This window comes from Amblyomma mixtum, chromosome 2, assembly GCF_055824585.1.
Source record: "Amblyomma mixtum isolate Tamu chromosome 2, ASM5582458v1, whole genome shotgun sequence".
NCBI classification, from domain to species: Eukaryota; Metazoa; Arthropoda; class Arachnida; order Ixodida; family Ixodidae; genus Amblyomma; species Amblyomma mixtum.
Genome location: NC_143013.1, coordinates 246928119 through 246948843, shown reverse-complemented (window position 1 = coordinate 246948843; position 20725 = coordinate 246928119). Strand labels below are relative to the sequence as shown.

General features: G+C 45.3%; 1 protein-coding gene across 1 annotated transcript; it reads right to left on the bottom strand.

Moving 5' to 3' along the window:
* Positions 1 to 8: 8 nt before the first annotated feature.
* On the bottom strand, positions 9 to 9385 carry LOC149363331 (uncharacterized). The gene is made up of 3 exons (XM_089568457.1): positions 9380 to 9385; positions 5878 to 6823; positions 9 to 73 (listed from the first exon to the last, which is right to left on the bottom strand). Exons 1-3 carry the CDS (start codon positions 9383 to 9385, stop codon positions 9 to 11), a joined length of 1017 nt encoding a protein of 338 aa, XP_089424583.1.
* Positions 9386 to 20725: the final 11340 nt, after the last annotated feature.

Sequence of the window (20725 nt, the reverse complement as noted above, 5' to 3'; positions counted from 1 at the left end):
GTCAGAGATCATTCAGAAAGGGCTGACTCAAGCTTTTGAACTTTGCTTAGGTTTGGTCGCATGGCAGTCAAGCCTGGAAGTCAAGGGTGCAGTCGTCGGCCAATAAGCAGCTAGCATTGTCATTTTACATCAAGTGAAGGAAAGGTTCTGTATTTCAAGGGAGCCAAAAATATCTTATTTTCGAGGCCGAATCCATGTCCCTGCTTTTGGCATAATGGGCTGGCCCGATGCACCCCCACTCCGCCAAGTGGAGCTTACATGGGTGCCAGCGCAACCCGGGAATCCCGGAAACAAGGCCTCCAACCTTTTAGCTTGAGGTTCTTTAAACCGGGCTCAGGTGGCCTCGGATCGATGATGCACGAAGTAGCGCATGCACTCATTCTGCGAACTGAAGCAGGCCTACAGTGCCTCACGCCAGCTCTACCCCCCGCCCCACCCCTCCCTATATAATAAACACGCAGCACTCAGGCGCGGACTACAGACACACGCTCTCCCCTCACTCCTTAGCCTCGCCCACTATCACCCTTCCTTCCCCACTCCTGCTTCCACCCTATGCCAAGCACCCTTCGCCTCTTTCCTTCACATCCTCTCCATCTGCCCGGAGGACCCTCCCTCGTGGGGCTTATAATTATAATCGTGGGGCTTATATTATTATATTCTCTATAGAGAATCTCAAGACCTAGGTTGACTGGAGACCCTGCTGCGCTCGCAGGACCCGGCAGTGCAGTGTGGTCGTGCGGGGACCCAGGGGAATGCCCCGAGCTCCTTTCATTTAGCAAACATGTTTCTCTCTCTCTCTGCTTTTCCATTCGGCTGTATATGAAGAAGGCAGTCCTAAGTATGTTCGGGAGTTATATCGAATATGATGAATACGCCGGCAGCATCGTTGTCTGCGAATAAATAAAATTTTTGGACCGAGGTAAGGCAGTTCGTAAAACGTTAAAACGGCCGACGCTTCGATATATACCTGCTAGAGCATAAGCTATCTCTGAAAAACAGCCTTAAAATCTAGGGAAGCATTGAGTGAACGCCGTGGGTGTGAGCCTTTTCCTGACAAAACCGCAATTTTGTTTGGGCACACCAATCAAATAACAAGGGAAGTTTGGAGGCCTATCCTATCTATAAAAACGAGCACACTTGTGTTAGTGATCCATCAGTTGTTCTACAGGAAAGGGAGTTTTCATACCTAGACGCGCCTGAATGATTTTTTTAGAGCGATGTTTATTGCCCAAGAACTTGAAAGGGTATCTATTGACGGATGACGAGAATACTTAAGTAAACGAAAAAAGTTTCGCTGATCTAATGTTGTCGAGGGGTGAACGATGATGTGGTCCTTGCGTCCAAGCGATATATGAATCAGGATTGTTCGACGAGAGACACGCCGCCGCCAAGCGCCGAATTCTTGTCGGCTTCAGCACCGGGAAAACCCAAAGCAGGTGGTGAATGTCAGCCTCAGTACTTATGTTCTCGGAGACCAAACACCCGAGGCGGAGATTTCTTCTCTTTTGTTGTTTTTAGTGCGCATTTATAGCGCATTTTTTCAGTAAGCGATCAGTGGCGATTCAGTGTTTGTGGTGTCTGTTCTGTCTACGTCCTTCGTCTTTTGAGCTTTTTATTTGAAGATGCAGTACCAACTGGCTAAAATGTCTTTATTACTCCGGTTTGTTTGCGTGCTGAGGTCGAGACGCAGCTGAATGCAGTCGCTTTCTATCGCAGCACTGCTGATGCCACAGAGGCAGAGAGTCGTCGCCGCCAGGGTCATGGAACTGGCGATTAGAGAGAACGATTGTGTACCTGGCCTGGCATGAAAATCGGCGAAAACCAGCGTAACTATACCTGTCTCCAGAAAATCAGAGACAAACTCAACTACCTTAAAAATAACGGGCTGAATTGTTCGCTCTTTCTGTCGAAGAAATAAAAAATGCTTAAACGACAAGAGGACGGTCATTTTTCTGCGAATCCCTGCCTTAGTTTCACATGGTTCTATGAATCGACTTCGCCTGATGAGAAACAAGTGCGGAAAGAGCACTATATTTCTTCAGACCACGCTATATGTTAAAACACTTTCTCCTGCCTGATTAGGAGTACAACGTCGCTATCCCTGCCTAATGCCATAATTTCAAAGTTATTCTATCATCAGTTAGATGACCTCAATGAAAGGTGCCTTCTGTCGCGACTGCTCGTAGCGGGTAGAGCGGAAAGCCTGAGGAAAGAACGAAGTACTCGTATCTTAGTTGAAAATGGAGCTCGTCTCCTCTAAGTGGAAAGAGTTTTTACACACCTATCTTTTATTAAACAGGTAGTGACCGTCCATACTTGAAAAATGGGAAGACGCCGATATGATCTGTCAAGAGCCTCTGAAGTCCTGAGCGTGTGTCGCTTATAAAAACACGCTGGCTACACAAGGAAGCAGAGCGAATAGTAAAACCACTTGAAATGCGAAGGTCTAATCTCTGTCCGCATCAGTAGTGGCCGTGGCCTCTGCCGGCATGTATTCATAACCTCAAATGCTATGCTGTATTTTTAAAAATAGCCACCTTTCCGCGGACGTACAACTGAGCTGGCTTCGGAGATGAATAGGTTCTTTTCTCAATGTTTATTTTTCCGCATTGTACTTTTGTTATGCTTTAATGTGTCGATGCGAAAATATGTATGCGAGGTTCTACAGCCTAGCGGGCTTCATCGTTATTCAGTATGTAGCCTAGGGAAGCCAGATTGGGGTATTTCTGTTTGCTTTAATGGTAAAGAATTATTATTGTTAACATTAATACTGTAATTGATGAATGTTGTTGCCTGCATTGAGCAAACTCAGTGTCATTCTCTTGCCTTTAGGAAATATGCATTTACAGCTTCACACATATAAGAAGGAATTAAAAACCGATCGGTCCGAACGCTATACGCCGTATTGGGCTAAAAATGAATGATTCAAGGGAGCTGCTGTAGAAAGTGAATTTTTTTTCCCCGCGCTTCTGCGAAATGCAAATGTGCAAGCGGCCAAGGCCTCGTCGTACTTTTTAGCTTTTAACCTTGCCCCTCCTTTAAGACACTATCTGAAGAACAAGTTATACATAACGAAATAAAACGCCCCCAATTCTTCTGACTCTCATTGCTATTTATTAAGTTTTTCCTGCTAACAGTATCGGCTTTCTGTACCTGCTTCAATTCAATATTTCCCAGTAATCAACAAGCACCATGTTCGGCAGAAAATTGACTGCATGCACATTGCCTCTAGAATTATTCTTCTGGAGAGGAAGAGCGCATTGAGTTATTATTCGGTGCACGCCTGAAAGGTGTGAGCTGGTGCCCACTTTACGGTCTGGCTCACCCGCAACTCTACCTCAGACGTGAACGGCACGAAAGTGTCGCTTTATTTCTCTCTTTCTCACCGCTAGCCCTCTGCCGGTGCGAAGTGCTCCTCTCCCGCATTTGCGCCGAAAGCTGGAAAGAGGGATCTGCCCTTTCGCGGCGACCACCTAAAATCGCTACACGTAACGCATAGGACACGAGATTAGAGCCAGCCTCTTTGCCAGAGGAGCTTTCCAGAATGTAGTTATAGGGTGTTGGAGGGGCAGCCCCATTCGTTTGTACCAGGTTGTTCCGGATAAACCTGTGCAGTACGCACAACTTTTGATTCTGTTCATTAAATGGTTTAAACAGAGCACTATCCCGAGTATTAACTTGGGATTTTGGTAAACAAAACTACCCAGACTTTTTTGCCGGAAATGTGACTATGAGCACGTAACTTTACATACTCCGCGATAGTCCGTTCTCTCATCCATCCGAAGCAACTGCTGCACTTAACATTTATTTGTTTCCCTTAATATACGTCAACCTGCTCATTCTGTCTTTTCTGCGGCTACCAATTTAGTGGATCATTTCTCTTCTACTTGTGCTCGTGCGCTTACAACAAGCTATGATAAGATACAGCCAGACACTGGATTTTCTTTTTTTATGTTTCATAATCCATGTTATATTGTACAAAAACAACGACACATAAGAGAAGAACACAAGCACAGGACGAGCGCTCGTTCAGTGCTTGTGTTGTTCTCTTATGTGTCGTTGTTTTAGTGCAACATAACATGGCGTATGTAGAGGATCACGAATTAGCCCGACAACAGCTCTTCTTAAAGTGTACGTTCCATAAGCAGTTTTACGAAGAAAAGCTAGTTTAAGGCTTCCAAACCGCAACCCTTGCAATTTCTCAATAATTAAGGCTTGTTCCTCAACCACCAGGAGCGGTCTGTATGCACGACTTTGAATTAAGCTGTCACGTTTTTTGCACCTCCTCTGTGCGCGTGCATTGATTGAAGAGGTGCATCAGTAAGGTTTATCAACTACATGAACAACTACGTAAAAATACGCCGGCAATGTCGTTTAATAGGAAGGAAGATATCCAGCCGCTTTTTGTAAACGTTTGAAACATGTCGTGGGAACTGAATAGATCTAGTAAATATGCAAAATTTTTCGGGAGGACCTTGGTAAAGATAAGACACGTATCTGACGGCAGTCCATCTTGTTTTTGGACTAATGAGAAGCATCAAAAGTAAGCGCCTAATTTACAAATCAGATTTAGTTGCGTTGTTTCGTAAGCATCAGCAATCAGAAGCAGCAAAGTTACGGGACAGTCAGACATCTGATGCGACAATTCTGAGGAAGCATTTGGATTTACCATCAATAATTTCTGGGGTGTTTCTACTCGAATGAATGCTTTTTACTTTATGCCGAGACTTCACACACGAGATAATTTTTCTGGAGTGTGATATCGGACGGGTACATAATGGGTGAAGGGTGTGGCAGGTGAATGGGCAGCCATCTACCTAGGTGGGTGGAATGGGGCGAGGAGTTGGCGAGGGGGCGGTGCTTCTAGAGGGCTTTACCACTGAGTCAGAATTAGATTTCACTGCCGCTCTTTCGTTATTGTTGTGCGTGGACTTCTAGTGCATAGCGGCCTTGTGAAGGGCGGCCTTAGGTGGGTTGCGCTTCCAGAGGGTAGACTTGGTAGTTTTGGCGGTGAATGGTTCATGTTGAGAGTCAAAGTTGGCGGGAAAGGAAGGGGATGTGGCTGGCGGAAAGTTCTACCACCGAAGATGCTTCAACCCCGGTTGAAGTTTAAACTATGGTTTGAGCCGTTGTTTTCGTAAACATAAAGTAACACTGCTTACGTTGTATAAAAAAAGACAAACACTACTACCGCCGAATTCCAGACTTATCTACTAGGCCGAATAAAGTGATACGGTGAAACCGATACTGACGGATGTTGAGTACGATTTTATTCGCAGACTGTACAACAGTGGGAGTGGTAGTACCCGAAGAAACTTCTTTGTACGCAAGGGCTGATGACGGATAGATGTATCCGATTCGTTCCTGCAAAAGAGGACAGAAACATAAGTGCTGAAATTTCCTTGTTGCGCAGCGGCTAAAAAAGAACTTGCTGAGGTTGAAGAAGTCGTTCCCAACCCTACAAATTCTTTCCTAAAATTTGAACTATTAAGAGACGAGTACGCCAAACACCGGCAGAAACTTTACGAGCAAGACGTAGCGATCTTTTCCTATGATATGCAGCACTTGACTTCGCTCAAACAAACTAATTTTCTGCGATCAAACTGTATTGCAATGTTAGAAGCTGTTTAATAACTAGTCTTTCTATAAAACCTAGCAAACTTGGCAGGAACCCAGCTAGTGGCATTTTTTTCTTTATGAGCACTTGCAGGTGGCCCCAATGTCTAGCTTAACGGCCACTTCCATGGGGTACCTCCTGAGAAAGCGTCTAGGCAGACTGCTGATTGTCAATCCCAGAAGCCTTTGGGAATGAACTTCAGGACGATAATTTCTATGCGCAAGCTTCCGAATCAAGCTTGAGAAAACGATAATACATACATTTCTTCTTGCGAAGAAGAGCTGCGTAGTCGAGGCCACCCAGGCCGTAGCCATAGTTCAGACCGTAGGTTGACAGGAGGCCATGGCCAAAACCGTAGTGACCCACCCCGTAGAGGCTGCTGACACCGTAGCCGTAAGCAGGAGCGACGGCAGCGACGGCTGGAGCGGCAGCAACAGCGGCCACGGCTGGGGCTGCAGCTACCACTGCAGCTGGAGCTGCTGCGACAGTGGCAACGGCAGGAGCAACATGGTGGACTGCGTGCACCCTGGTCACGGCAGGAGCGGCTACGGCCACTGCTGGTGCAGCATGGACAGTGGCGACGGCTGGCGCAGCCTGAAAGGCGGTAAAAACTGGGGCCGCCCGAACAGCTGCCACCCTGGTCACCACCGGAGTGGCGACGGCTGGCGCGGCGTGGACGGTGGTGAAAGCTGGGGCAGCGTGGTAAGTGGCGAACCTCGTGACGGCAGGTGCAGCCACGACGGCAGGTGCAGCATGATAGGTGTGCACTCGGGTCACCGCGGGAGCAGCAGCGACAACAGGTGCGGGAGCGGCCACGAAAGTTGGTGCAGCGGCCACTGTGGCGAAGGCCGGAGCGGCGCGAAGAGTTGCCACCCGGGTAACAGCGGGAGCCAAAGAAAGTACCGGGGCTGGGGCGTGGTAAGTTGCCACAGCGGGCGCAGCGGCCACGGTAGCGACCGCTGGGGCGTGGTAAGTCTGGAACCTGGACACTGTAGCGACCGATGGAGCAGCGTGGAAAGTGGCAACTGCGGGGGCGGCGTGAGCGATGGTAGCAACTGCTGGAGCGTGGTGGAATGTTGTGGCCACAGCTGGTGCTGCTACCGCGTAGCTGGCTGGTGCGAGGCCGGCGACTGCGGTGTGGTAGCCGCCGCCGAGGTAGGCGGCAAATGCGTTACTGGCTGTGGCCAGCAAAAGTATTGCGCGAATCTGGAAAAATGCAAAGGCATAAGATATTAGTGAGTCTCCAGGTGAGCCAATAAAAGAGGAGCGGAAGTATGAAGCCCTGCAAAGGCGGACTCTTCTCTCAGTATGCGGCGCTCTCTAGCTCATGCTGCGCTAGCTACATGCGGCGAAGGGAGCTCAACCTATTCTCGCAAGGCAAACGGCTTTTCTCTATACATCCTGCTATGTCACCTCCGCAAAATCCAGTGCACGAGAGACTGCAGTAAAATTATATGCACGGCCGGAAGGAGAAAAGCGCAGACCACTGCTACAGAACCTAAAAAAAAAATACGCTCCTTCGCAGGCCTATTTGCAAGACAATTTTCTTCTTTCTCTCGCTCCAACGAATAATGGTGATTCGCCTTCGGCCCCAAATCTTGTGATTAGTTCCGGAAAGGTTGTTTTGTACCTTTCTACTTTTAAATAATATCTCTATCATGTGCCACTGCAATGCATTTGGCTTTTTTGGACACCATACTCGTCGGGTAACTAGCAGTTAAGAGGCTGATTGGAATTTGCACTCTGAAGTTCTTGTCGCTAATTATTTAGGAAATATACAAGTTACTAAGAAACGATGAAGGAGTTTTTAGCCGTGGCAACTTGCACTGACTGTTTTTCCTCCAGCGTGGCCAATGATGTTCTTTGCCGAAAAAGCAAGCGCCTGGATACATAGCTGGTGCAATCATTTTATGGAAACTCTTGCGCGTCTAACAGTTTGACGCTATCAAGCGCTCAATTGTAACTGCACTGCGAACTACGCACGATTCTAAGCTTTGCGTTCTTTAGAGCAACAAAAAAAGGAGAACGTTCTGCACGTGCCTTAATGCATGTTTGGAATTGGCATTCCCTCAAACATGTCCCTCTTATCTGCGATTAATCGCTGTCACATATTCGAGCTCTTCTACTTACCGCTTCTTTGAATCCTACGCAATAGACACACGAATCAGAAATCAGTACTCTTAAAGTCGCATTCTTTTTAGAGTTAATTACTGGCATCCACCTTATGTCCTGAAAATGCCAATTTAAAGATTTATTATGCTCTCGGACGTTTTTCTGCTTATCTGCTGAGTCATTATTCCAGTCAGTTCACTAGAAGGGAGCCGTTGTTTGTCCCTGGCTAATACGTCCCGCCGTTGCCTTCAAATTTCCGAACTCCAGAGCGAGATGCATGTGCGTTTGGAAAGAGCAAAGTAAGCCATCTGTATACCGAGTGGCGGCGATCTCGGTGCCAACTTAAGAATCGGGGATGGTAGGAGACGGTACGGTTTCACTCTCAGCACATTACAACTTGCATTATAGCTCAAGGATAGCTTAGTAAGAACATATATGGCTTCGCTGATAGCAGATGAAGCTTGTGCGGTGGCCCTGAGACCTTGCACAGTCCAAAGTCACTTGCATAATAAAGTTTTATAAAGTTTTCCATCCATCCATACATTCAGGCAGCACATACAAAATCCCTTTCCTTTTTTGGTGACAAATTGCCCATTTAGCGTAACTCCAACCAAAGAAAGCGCTTCATATTTGTCAAAGCACTTATACAATTAAGGCGGTTCCACATAAGCCGTCCCTCCATTTTAGAAACTGATCTTTCTTTCAAGCAACTCCATAGTTTACCTTAGCATGGCGCCTCTTTATTTTCACTCATATGTTTATCCGATCCAGAAAGCCGCGCGAAACAAAGAACACGTATATTTTTCCTTACCATGACTATAACGATGTTTCCCGCCTGTGCACACGGCAAGAAAAACCCCCACTCTGAGTCGAACGAAACTCCCTTCCGGACCTTTTATACTGAGTCTTTGGCACAAGGAGGACAGCGGTAAACATTGATGATATAATAAAAACAAAAAAGCGCGCAGCAAGCGCTACTGAGAAGGTGGCTTTATAGACAGTATCGCACGCAGTTCATACGCGCCGCGGATTCTAGAGGTGCCGAAACGTCCCTGAACCAGAAGCGGCAGCGATCTTCGTTGTAGCGAACATGTAGAGGGTGTATTCTTCCTTCGCCTTCGGGCTTTGAGCGCTTTTCGCAGGTATCCCCGGTGATAATCCACGAAGGCCAAAGCGTCGGTGGCTTCTTCTGGGCGTTGCAGCTTGAAAGGGTCGATAACGGAACACTTCTAAGGAAAACACGCAATTTGTACACAAGGTATCAAATACCGCGAGGCAGTTTTTATACCGCCATATGGAGGGGACGTAGGAGAAAGAAAGTAAAGAAAAGCCGTTACGCTCCTTTAGCGCCTAGTAGTCACAATTACGCATTGGAAATGAACTTAGTAGTATCAATTTGGCAAAGCAAACCATTACAAGTACATTTTTATCTGGTTCTTACGCATATTTTAGTAGTTATCTAAACTGGCGCAGTTACAAAACCGATAACGGAACAAGGGACCAGCTGTGTTTACACTGTGAGCCTTCTACCTGTGTGTTCTGATAAAACTGTTCGGTGTCCTTGCATTTACTGATCACTGTGCAACATATAGTTCTCAGTTTTAAGTAGTCGCGATGCGAAAGTTCTCTAAAAGGGTTTACACAGCTTACCCGCATGGTGCCAGTCGCGTGAGCTACAGTTGAACACTAGAAAATGTTACCATGTAACATTTTTTAGAAAACAAAGTAATAGTTTTCGTTCGTATAAAATTGGAAATAATTCACAGAAAAAAAAACGTGTGAAATAAAGTACTTAGGTTTTGGTCTCACTAACAATCTCAACACATGAATAGGGTGCTAAATAAATCAACTGGAATCCTTAACTTAGTAAAATAGACGCATCGTAATGCTCCCTAGAGACAAACTTTCAGCGTATTAGCTGCACGTAAGACGCACTTCGAATGCGCCAGTGTTGTAGGGTACCCCCAACAAAGCTATCGAATCGATAAATTAGAACGTATACAAAACCGCGAAGCCAGGTTTATATCCGAACCACACTGAACAGAAGCTAACGTCACTGAAATTAAAAATACAATCGGATAAAAACTCTTCGTAGAAAGCTAGACAAAAAAAAGTAGGCTTAAGGTGACATACTGGATATACATTCAGAAAAAATCGAGAGGCAAAAATATATTCACCCCCGAACCACATGTCGGCCACAAGGGACCACGAAAACAAGAATCACGAAATTAAGTGCACAACAAATAACACCAAATTTTGCTTTTTTCGAACACAATGTAAGACCGGAATGCGCTTCCAGTGCATGTACGCGCCAGCAGCAGCACAGCAGCGATATGTAGTTAACTGTTCTTGTCTTACTTTTCTTTTTGCACATAAGACCCGTTTGCGCTTTTGTTGTTTTTATTTCTTGGAAATCTATAGCTTGATACAATCTATTGCATTGTGAAGCCGACTTCCCTGCTGTAATGTCTTGGCGTCGCAGGGTACACTGTAAATAAATAAATAAAAGCACTGAACCATCGATGTTCTCTCGCAAACGACCGAGGCTGTGCTTTAGGCCTGGTTATTTGTTTTTGAAGGTGCAAGATCTCTACTTTAAAAAGGAAACTGAAAGTCCTGTGGGTCACAGTCTTTATGCAGCTTTGTTGCTGGTTCCTGAAGGGGGGGGGTGGAGCGACAACATAGTGAAACACTTATAGATTACGGCGAATACAAAAGGAACGTTGGTATTAGTGCTAATGCACAATTTAAGCCTCATACCCAGCCTCTTTTCCCATCACTGCAAATAACACCAGTCAATGACCTTTGCAATCTATTGTTAAAGAAACGCTATGAATGAAAACGGAAAAGTCATGGGACTTTATTTGATGACCTAGCAAACTTACACCCCAAAACTAATTATTACTCCACACGTAGCAATGAGATCTGGTACGTCCCATCCTTTCGCACGAACTACAGCTGTCAAATGCTCCGGTATATTAATACAAACCTGCTTAATTCGGACTCGGAGTCTTGAAGGCCTGATTACGCAGTCTCGTGTGCAGCAAACGTTCTCTAAAATGTTTGTACTTATTTTCTTTTCTAAATTTCTGGCTTATTGCAGTGTTTATGCTTTTGTTCACTGTTATGAATTTGTTACCATCCCGATCTGTTATTACTTGCAAATGAATCTGTAGCTATGTACAATAGTCCGTTTGTTGTTGATGGCATTTCGTCCATGCACCGTTTCTGCCGCTTCATCAGTACGTGGGGGCGGATTCGTCTGTCAAGCCAGTCATAGCCTTCTGAGTACACTAATAACATCCTCGATGTCTGTATAGAGGTATATGGATTTGTATGGGCATTTTTGGTCGCGTGATCAGAAAACAGGGAAAAAGTGAGGGACGATATAGCGTGGTTAGGACAAATGCGAATTAGATCCTCGAGCACTTCCCTTTAGAATTCAATTCAGTATTCAAGTAGAGGCTCGATTTATATTGTAAAGCAGGCGTTAAAAATCGGCAAAATTATAGAGCGGGGACCTTCGTTGTAGTGCCTTAAAAGTCAAGGGAACATTTAAGCTTAGCTTTAAGGCTATGACGCCATAGTGTTACTGGGTTAATGCCCATATATGCAAAGTTAGTCATCCTTTTCTTTACATTCATAGATCGTCGGGAGTCATCATACTATTCTTGGCGCAGTGGTGCAGCGGTTGAGCGATACGCGGGCTGCCCTGCGATGGGAAGCGCTGCCATCTGCAGGTCTTGTGAGACTCAGAATGCTCTTCCCGAACAATCTCTCAAAAGTATTCATTAAATGCACTGCTCCCTGCCATGATGGGTACTTTACTCCCATTCGCGTGGGCGGGTTGTGATAACGTCACAAGGTTTCGTGACCTAGGTGGCCTGTCTGTGACCCAAGCGGGTGGAAATCAGACACCCAGCTCTTCGAGGTCAGAGAGTAACTCCACAGACAACGGCTAAGCAATTCAATGGAATGTGTAGTGCTTGAGCAATAAAAGAAGTTATTACGATGACTGCAAATATACAAGGATAGATGGAATGCGGGGTCCCTACTAGCGCACACATGTTTTTTTGACATGTCTGCTGGCAGCGAAGTAGCAGTACAATGTCGCTTCAACATAACCATTTGTGCTAACAGGTTACTCCTTTTTCTTGCCTCTTTCCAATAGAGGATATTCAATACAGAGTTGAACACTGTGCCTAGAGACTCGACACATGTGCTGTCTCACAACACAATACCTTTAGGTGTAGACGTACAGCCTCCGACGAAAAGTGTACAGTCCACGGGGTTTGCTTCTAAGCTGTTTCCAGCGACTCCCTAGCGCGTTAAACCACCAAAACCTTCACAGAACTGAGGACGCAAAGCAATTCCTATTTCGGAAGATTTCTGTCGCTGAGGATGCTTAACTAGAGATACTAGACTATGGTTGCTCAGGTTGCATAACGAGGGATGATGCAGGCCTCACTAGCCAGCCCCTTGGTCTGTATACTTTTGACGGGGGGTGTAGGTACTTTATGCTAAAGAATTTTAAAAGAAATATAATCTGTGTTCTTATGTACAATTTCATTTGCCGTGAATGGTCACATGAAATTGGGATCGCGTGTATCTTCCGCTATTCATTTATATTGGCGCAAAACATTTTGCTCAATTTTCAGCACTTCAAATCTTTTTTTATGTGGTAGGCGCCGCTGTAGCTCACTAGTTATGGTGATTGGCTGCTGACCCCGTGGAGGCGAAATGCTAAAGGTCTGTGTACTCTGGGTTGGAAGTGCGGGTTAAAGAACCCTAGGGTGGTCCATATTATCCGGAGGCCTCCACAACAGCGTCCATCATAGCCTTAGTAAGTTTGGTGCGTTAAACCACAGAAAAACGACCAACCAATCACCATTTTGTGGTCGGGTAACCGGTACGCGAGGTGCTAAGGATGAGCGAAAAATTGTAAGGTGTTTTCTCTACACTTCGTAACATATCTGCGCAGACGTGGAACGCGACTGTAACATTCACCCTTGTACCTGCAGTAATAATATCAAACAAACCTTTCAAACTTGCCGAAATTTACTTTCTAATTTATCCATGACACAATTAATGACCTAAATGTTGTGACTGCATTTCCTTCAACTCTATCTCGCGGCCTAGAGTTCGAAACAGTACTCTATCTTGCATGGATCCTGGTTTACCGCTCATGTATGAAAAACCTACATCGAGCCCGCAGGCGACGCCAAAGGTCATTAACGCCCGACAGTAGGCGCCGTTACTGAGGTCCAGAGAAGTGCGTAGGCGTCCACCAGAACCACCGATCAAGATTACGTCAATTGCCTCCGCAGGCACGCTGGTTCCAGTAATTCCTCTGCTCTGTTTCTCTCCAAAGAGGACTGAATGCTTGTGTGCATTCTGTTATACGTCCGCTCCACAGCCATGAGCATTCCCGTTCAGAAAGTCAGGAGTCGCGTCCGTTATTAGATTTCCCAGGCCATTGAATTCCTCTACTGCGATTGCTCACAACTACATGTTTCCGTTATTTCCACTGCGCTCCCCCGGGCGCGCTATGAGGAGCGTCGCGCTCATTTCGAATGCCTTACACGACTCCTGGTTTCCTGGGGGCGAGCGCAGCTCGAGGCAGAGTCGCCGCGGCTGTCTCACTGAGACCTTCATACTGCTTCAGCGCAAGCTGGCTGGCGCTCACGGCTAAAACATTCGGATTCCGTGCTGCGGGTGTCCCTGCCGGAGGGGCTCGGTAGATCGGGCGCCTCGATAACCAGGGCACAACAGGTGATGCTTCAGCGTCACGCTATCGGGACGAGGGCGTTTTGTCTTACACGAGGCAGATATTGCGAGGGAAGCGTAGACGCGCGCGGCATGCCAGCAGCGACCGAACCGGTTTCACTCGGTCCTACCCGCCTGCACCGCTACTGCGACGATGCTGCTGCCACTGTAATGCGGCGCGATTCTGTGCAGGTCGGGAAGGACGAGGTTTCGGCGCCTGTGCTCGCAGTGTGTTATCGAAAACGCGTTGTTTTACAATGGCAGCGCGATTCATATCATTAGAAGTTTTTTGCAATCGGCACCCTCGCACTTTTCTTCCTTTCTAGCGGCATTCTTAAGGGTATGAGCCAAAAGGCACTATTACCGAAGGACAAATGCGCTGAGAGATCGGAATTTAGATATTAGAGAGCATCTGAATTGGAGCAACACGTGTTGACAAAACTGAGTATCTCTTGGTGCGTGATTTCAGAGTTGTCAGAAAGAAGGACAGTTGTTGTTTTTCTCGGGATCTTTTTACGTATAACGCATTTATTCCCATGCAGGCCATGCTTTCCGAAAAAGAATGTATTCGTGTTAAGTAATGATCTTTTTCTCTCGGTGTGAAAATTTTCACAATGGTAAAATAAAATGATACTAGCTTTCGCTAATACCGGCATTAGATGCACGCATTAGAGCTTCCGGAAAGGCAACAAGCAGCATCCATATATTCGAGTAAAGTCGAGATTTGTGAGAGCATACTTTTGTATCCCTTGCCTGTGTACATCTTCATTTTATTGAAGCTGTCTTTTGCCAACATCTCACCCGAACTTAGCTGCATTAACTTAACAAAAGTTATTCCATATCAAGTTCCATGGCCAGTGGCCAGGATAGAGTTATACGCAAAGGCTGTGTAACGCACATAACATTACTTCAGTGCCACCTACGAACACTGAGCAGACGTCGTTTACTGCGCTGACGACGCAAAAGGATGTCACATGGCGTGGAGCACCGTGAACGGGGAATATGGATGTCCACAGACCATTTTTCATTTATACAAAAAAGGTTATAAATCATACTTAGCCCACAGAAAGCCCTTTTGTGCTGCAGCACCAAGTAGCCACGCGCATTTACGGTAAAGGTGTCATTTTCGCTGACGAGCTTGGAGGTGAAATGCTTCACTTGTGGTCTCGAATTTCTGACCGCATTACCAGCACTCCCACACTTTCAAAACTGCCGCCCTAAGCACGTATTTTTATTTTCAACAGATAGCTGCGATTAAAGTGAGTCGACACGGTTGGGGCGGCGAGTTGTAACCAATAAAAAACCGGGACAGGCATCGAGCAGATACTGAGCCGTAAGAACTTTCCGCACGAACGCGAGTCTCCTGGCTTGAACGTTCGTTAAACGAGGTTTGCTTTCCATTGTCCTTGGCTTTCCTGTTCTGAATGCGTTAGCGTCTTTATAATTCCACACAGGCGTTCGGCTTGAAAGAACTGACTCAAGCAGAAGCGGCACTTCGGAAACGGTATGCTCGACACGCTGAAAAATAGTATACCCCTGCCACACTGGAAAACTTAGTGTCATTCTGATCGAATGGCATTTGATACAACGTCATTCGGCCTCTTTTGGGGCTGCACATTAAAAAATATCGTAATTTGCAAAATGAGAGCAATGACGGTTTAGTGAAAAAAAGTGCAATTAATGGATGGTTACGAGGGTTTCGAATTGGGCTAGTTGGTAGTTAACATGGTCACACATAATTGCGTTTTTGAAAAAGACTTGGAACAACGCGGGGACAACACAAACTCTGGTGCGCAAACTGTCAGCTGAAGTTTTATTGCGATGAGCACACATACATTAGCTTCACATGTCATAACAGAAATCACCAAAAAACGCAGTTAAGCAGCGGTTTTGCAATCATGTCGAATAGCAGGAAAAAAAGCTTTTTTCCTAGCTGATTGGATTATATTCGTTAATACTGATCCAAGAGTTGAATTTGCTTAACACTGATCAAAGAGTTGCTTGCCTTCCAAACAGGAAATGCTACTCTTGGATCAGTATTAACGAATATAATCGAATCAGCTGGAACAAAATTTTTTCCTGCTATTCGACATGATTGCAAAACCGCTGCTTAACTGCGTTTTTTGGTGATTTCTGTTATGACATGTGAAGCTAATGTATGTGTGCTCATCGCAATAAAACTTCAGCTGACAGTTTGCGCACCAGAGTTTGTGTTGTCCCCGCGTTGTTCCAAGTCTTTTTCAAAAACGCAATTATGTGTGACCATGTTAACTACCAACTAGCCCAATTCGAAACCCTCTTAACCATCCATTAATTGCACTTTTTTTCACTAAACCGTCATTGCTCTCATTTTGCAAATTACGATATTTTTTAATGTGTAGCCCCAAAAGAGACCGAATGGCGGCGTCCCTGTCGTTCTTCCAAGTCTTTTTCAAAAGTGCAATTATGTGTGAAAAAAATGGTTTGTGTTTGAAATTGTTGTGTACTATTTTTAAAGTAGGTGAAATCATTTCTGCGCAGTATTTTAGGCACCAACTATATGTTACGGGTCATGCTGTAACACTAGAGCTATCAAAAGCCATGCCGAAAATTAAATTTATCACAAATACGATAAATGTAAAGAAACTCTATGGCTCACAGGGAAGAGTGGGGAGTACTTCGCAGTACTTGTAAGCTAAACGCACATGGAACGCCAACCAACAAAATTCATAGAACCCAAAATGGTCGCAGGATGGGAACAAGACCATGCTTGGCCCCAGGCCACGGATGAGGCCGAGAGTACTAGTTATCCATAACAGCCTTCAGTGCGAGTAGTTGACAACAAAATTAGTATTTTAGTGCGAAAAGTGCTGCTTTATTGGTCATGCTGAAAACCCGGGGTATGTGTGAAGTCTCAGCTTTTGTCCTTTGATGAAGCGCCAGCTGCTCCGTCAACGCCCCCTCCCCCCCGCCCTCACTCTCCGCACCCGGCTGTCGATAGCGGCAGAAGGTCAGATCTTGCGTACGGTTGCGTTCAGGCAGTATTGCTTCAAGGGCACGTCGCACACAGTTAACCTACCTTGCTGCCCTAACAATTTTTTAGCAGACATAATTAAATATAACTTATAAAATGAGAGATGAGGTAATTATTTTTTCACGCTCCTTGTTTCTGCTTCCTATCTAGTGCCCAGATTATACTTTCAGCTCATGATTGATTACGAGTGAGTTTTCCTGCGCCATGCGATGGCGAACGTGAGTCGAACCTAATGACATTAAATGTTCCCGCTCAGCTGCTGAATAATGACATACCATTTGATTCGAATGACATGCAGTCTGGTAAAGGGTGATGAATATCTAACGTGCTACAATTGTGTTCTCCTACTTAGCTTCCTTAGTAAAGCGATCGCATTTTCGTGAACATTAAATGAAATAAGACCGCGTGCACTGCGTTCTCAGGGGAAAGTTAGGCTTCGGAGATGGTCTAAAATAATTTACATTTCTGCAATATTGCAACACTTTCTTTACGTGTGTTTTGTAAAACCTGCTTCATTTCTTCCCACAGAGGGACTTAGGAGCCCAACACAAGTAAGATAGGAACTCCGTCTTCTCTTTCCTCATAACTGTTCAGCTCTACGCGGAAGTGAACGCCGAATAATGTAATTTCTAGCGCATTGACAAGAATTTGTCGAAAAGGGTGCCTTAAATACTTCAGAAACAAGATAAACGAGTAATTTCTTATTTTCAGCTTGGGAAAACTACACCTGTGCTCTCAGACTTCCCTTAACTTCAGACCTGGGACACACTTGGCAGCCGTGCATTTCCTATCCTGTATTTACATCTCAGCAGACAAATGTTTCCGCATCTCGTCTCTAGCCAATCGCGGGACCGGCAGTTCCAGTCCAAGCCACAGTTTCGTGCTGAAGAAAAGAACTGTATTGCCACTGAGCCGTTGGGGCCGCGGGGCGTTAAAGAAGTGTTTTCAGGTTAACCTCGAGGAACTCCTTTATTGTCCACATCGCTGATATTGTCAGGCATCCTTCGAACAAACTGAGATAATTAATAACCACCTTGTACGTGTCGATTAGTTGAGCTCGTCCTCCAATGATAGCCTTCCATCTTGGTATGGTTGCTCAAATGAATGCCTTAGAGAGACGGGCAGCCGTTTACTACAGCTCTAAGGAGGGTGTGAACCACGCCAGAAGCACTTTGAAAACAACTTCTGCCCTAAATAAAACCATTTTCAAAGCTTCATGTAGGCTGATCATAACCGCGTAAATGTGCATTGAGAAGATTCTCGGTAGGATCACGTTTAACTGAGAAAAATGTAACGAACAGCGTAGTTTTCCTAAAAAGCACTACATAACAGACACTACATTCAAGCAGGCTAACCGTATTAAGTTATCACAAAGCTTATCGCCATAAGTTGATTGACTGTTATTAATCTTTAGCAATACTCTGCGTGCGGTGCGTGATTGTGCATCCAACTATGTGAATAAAGACTGATTTGGGAAGTTGTTACTGATTCATTGTTATAACGCGCGGGAAGACAGAGCAGACGAAAGAAAGAGCAGGTAACACAAGCGCTGACTAGCACCTGATTTTTTATTCAGAGAAATGACTCTCATAAACTTCCCTTTCCAGGAAAAACACCAAACGCAAAAGAAGAAAACAATGCTGCTCATCGTACAGAATGGTGAAAAATACACACTATCTCGCCGTTGTGCAATCGCGCATGAAAGTTAGATATCTTTGAGGGATAAATAGGTGATCTCCTTATCATTGAGTGTTTGCAACCGCCTGGGTTATTTGTATATAGAAGGCTTGTAAAATTTCATGAATTAGTTGGTCTTTATGTTTGCGAAGGATGAAGGTGTTAGAAAAAGAGCAGTGCATGTCTCTCTTCTCCACTGACGGGCAAAATTTCAAGAAGAGTTACTGCAACGGCAATTATTGTGCTCACTTAGACGAACCGCTTCGCAAGTATGCAGTATCGTGTAGTGAACTCCAACATTACATGGTACAATGCGATTCTTATGATTGATCTGGCATGGCTCCATTTTTTTGTTGCATTTGTTGCCTTCGCTTCTGCTCCTACTTGCCTGCACACGCCGTGAATTTTCCTCGGTGTTGAAAAAACCACGTCAACGTTGTACTTCCAGGCTACATTCTTTAAACCACGCGCTACACAATGTATATGGCACATGATACATGGTGCCATATATCATGTGCACCATGTATATGGCACTGCCACAAACTTCTTTTTTTCTTGGTTTTGGGTTATCACCTATCTAAAGTCAGCGCTGGTGTTTGTGTTCTTTATTTAGTTAGTTCCGCGCTGTTTAGGAGAGCATCCAAATATGAAAGCTAGTGACAAACACTAGTGCATTTATAGCTACCTTTTTTCTGTTATGTAGTTTTCTTTTAAAAAGCTTTCATGGCTTCGGCAATACACGTCAGCTTTCAAGAAGGCAACTGAATAAATGCGAAAATGTAAAATGTGGCGATGATTTATGAGGTTTGCGACGTGCGTCAGCACCAAGGGCAATTGTGTCCAAATCGCTTTCTCCCGGATCGCCTTTTCAGTCCAGCTAAACTTTGCGGCAATTACCCAAGGACCGCTTGATTGGCTCCGACATCTCTCTTATCATGTGCATGAAGTTTAAAAGTAGTTCTTACTCGCCTGAAAAAATTACAATTAGTATATCGGGTGAACTTTGACTCCGGAAAGGCTTTTGCCATTTGGAATAAAATCACTGGCTAATCCGTACTAGTCACTTCCCGAATGGAAAAAAAGTGTGCAGTACAGCAGTATCATGCCTTCTTTTTAAGTCATGTAATTGATTCGTCCTCAACATAGGTCAAAGCTTTAAGGCACTCGTCTTATGCGGAAGGTGAATGATCGTAAACTTGCTGGAACGCTGCTGCTGTTTTCCGCCATAGCACTAATATCAGAAATACGTTTTCATATCCCGACCCTTTTTGAATTAAATAAGCAATTAAAACTTCTTATTTTTCATTGCCTGTTTGCTCGTATAATCTCAATGGTATGGTTTGTTGACCTGTGAAGAGCGATGCTTGATACGGCCGATTATTTAAAATAAGTACCAGCAACACTGCTACGGTTGAATGTTTTCTTATATATAATAACGCCCGAGACATTAGCAAACCTGAGAAACCACGTAGAATTCTATGACTCTCGATGAAAAAGTTACATATCAGCTTCTTCGATCACACAACTTAGAAACTAGCATAACAAATGTCCCCAGTCATTGCCCTGACTTTACAGCATAATTATTCAAGGGCGGATTCCAAAGTGTTACCGCAATCCCCTTGGTGGAGCTCCTATATAACGTTCGGTTCAAAATTTCGAAGTTGTCGATTCACTGAGGTGACCTGTACTGCCTGCAAAAAAACTCAGAACATTGCTTTTGTAGACGTTGCATCTATCTACTGCACTGCTGTCCATAATTTTTTCGGAGGGCTGCTGTGACCTACGAGGTCACTACTGCTGCATAGACTTCTGCTCTCGCTTTTGAGTCCCTTTTTTGGTAGGTAAAAGCTGCCAGACACACCATTTTTCACGATGTATTAGCCGCAACCGCGTTCATGTTTTTTGGACACCGGTTTCAAAGCAGATGTAAATGACACAATGGATGTCCTTACTCTGTTTGTCAGCATTGTAGGCAATATCAGATCTCGCATTTGAAGCAGGGCTGATAAAATGCAAATGAAAAGAAAATGTTCATGCTTAGAACGAAAATGGAACCGAATGGAGCCGTGCAGCTCTTTGATTCTGTTTTCAACCACCCCGACGCTGCCGCAGAATCACCGCCGGTCGCCATGGACGCCCTCAGCTCACCTACTCCTGCGCCCGCCACGTTGTTGATCGGCCTATTCTTTCACTCTATTGACGCCACTCTTCCGCCAACTCAGCGAACCTAGCTTCTTGCACTTCTTGAGGAGTTTCGCTCCTCCTTCGATTGGCACCAACGTGTTTTGGGGCGCACGACAACTGTCGAGCCCTGCACTGACACCGGCGCCCATGCCCCTCTACGACAGCGCCCATATCGTGTTTCCGCCCCTGAACGACGAGTTATCGAAGAACAGGTAGACACCATTCTTCAGAGCGGCGTTATTCAGCCTACCACCAGCCCCTGGGCCTCACCGGTTGTCCTCGTCAAGAAGAAGGATGGCTCCGTTCGATTTTGCGTCGATTACTGCCTCATTAATAAGATCACACGCAAAGACGTC

What these genes read in the sequence shown, in the direction of transcription:
- LOC149363331 (XM_089568457.1), bottom strand. An exon ending in TCTTCTTCGCAAGAAGAAAT is followed by an intron (nt 74 to 5,877) that starts GTATGTATTATC and finishes CTTGACTTCCAG; the next exon opens with GCTTGACTGCCATGCGACCA.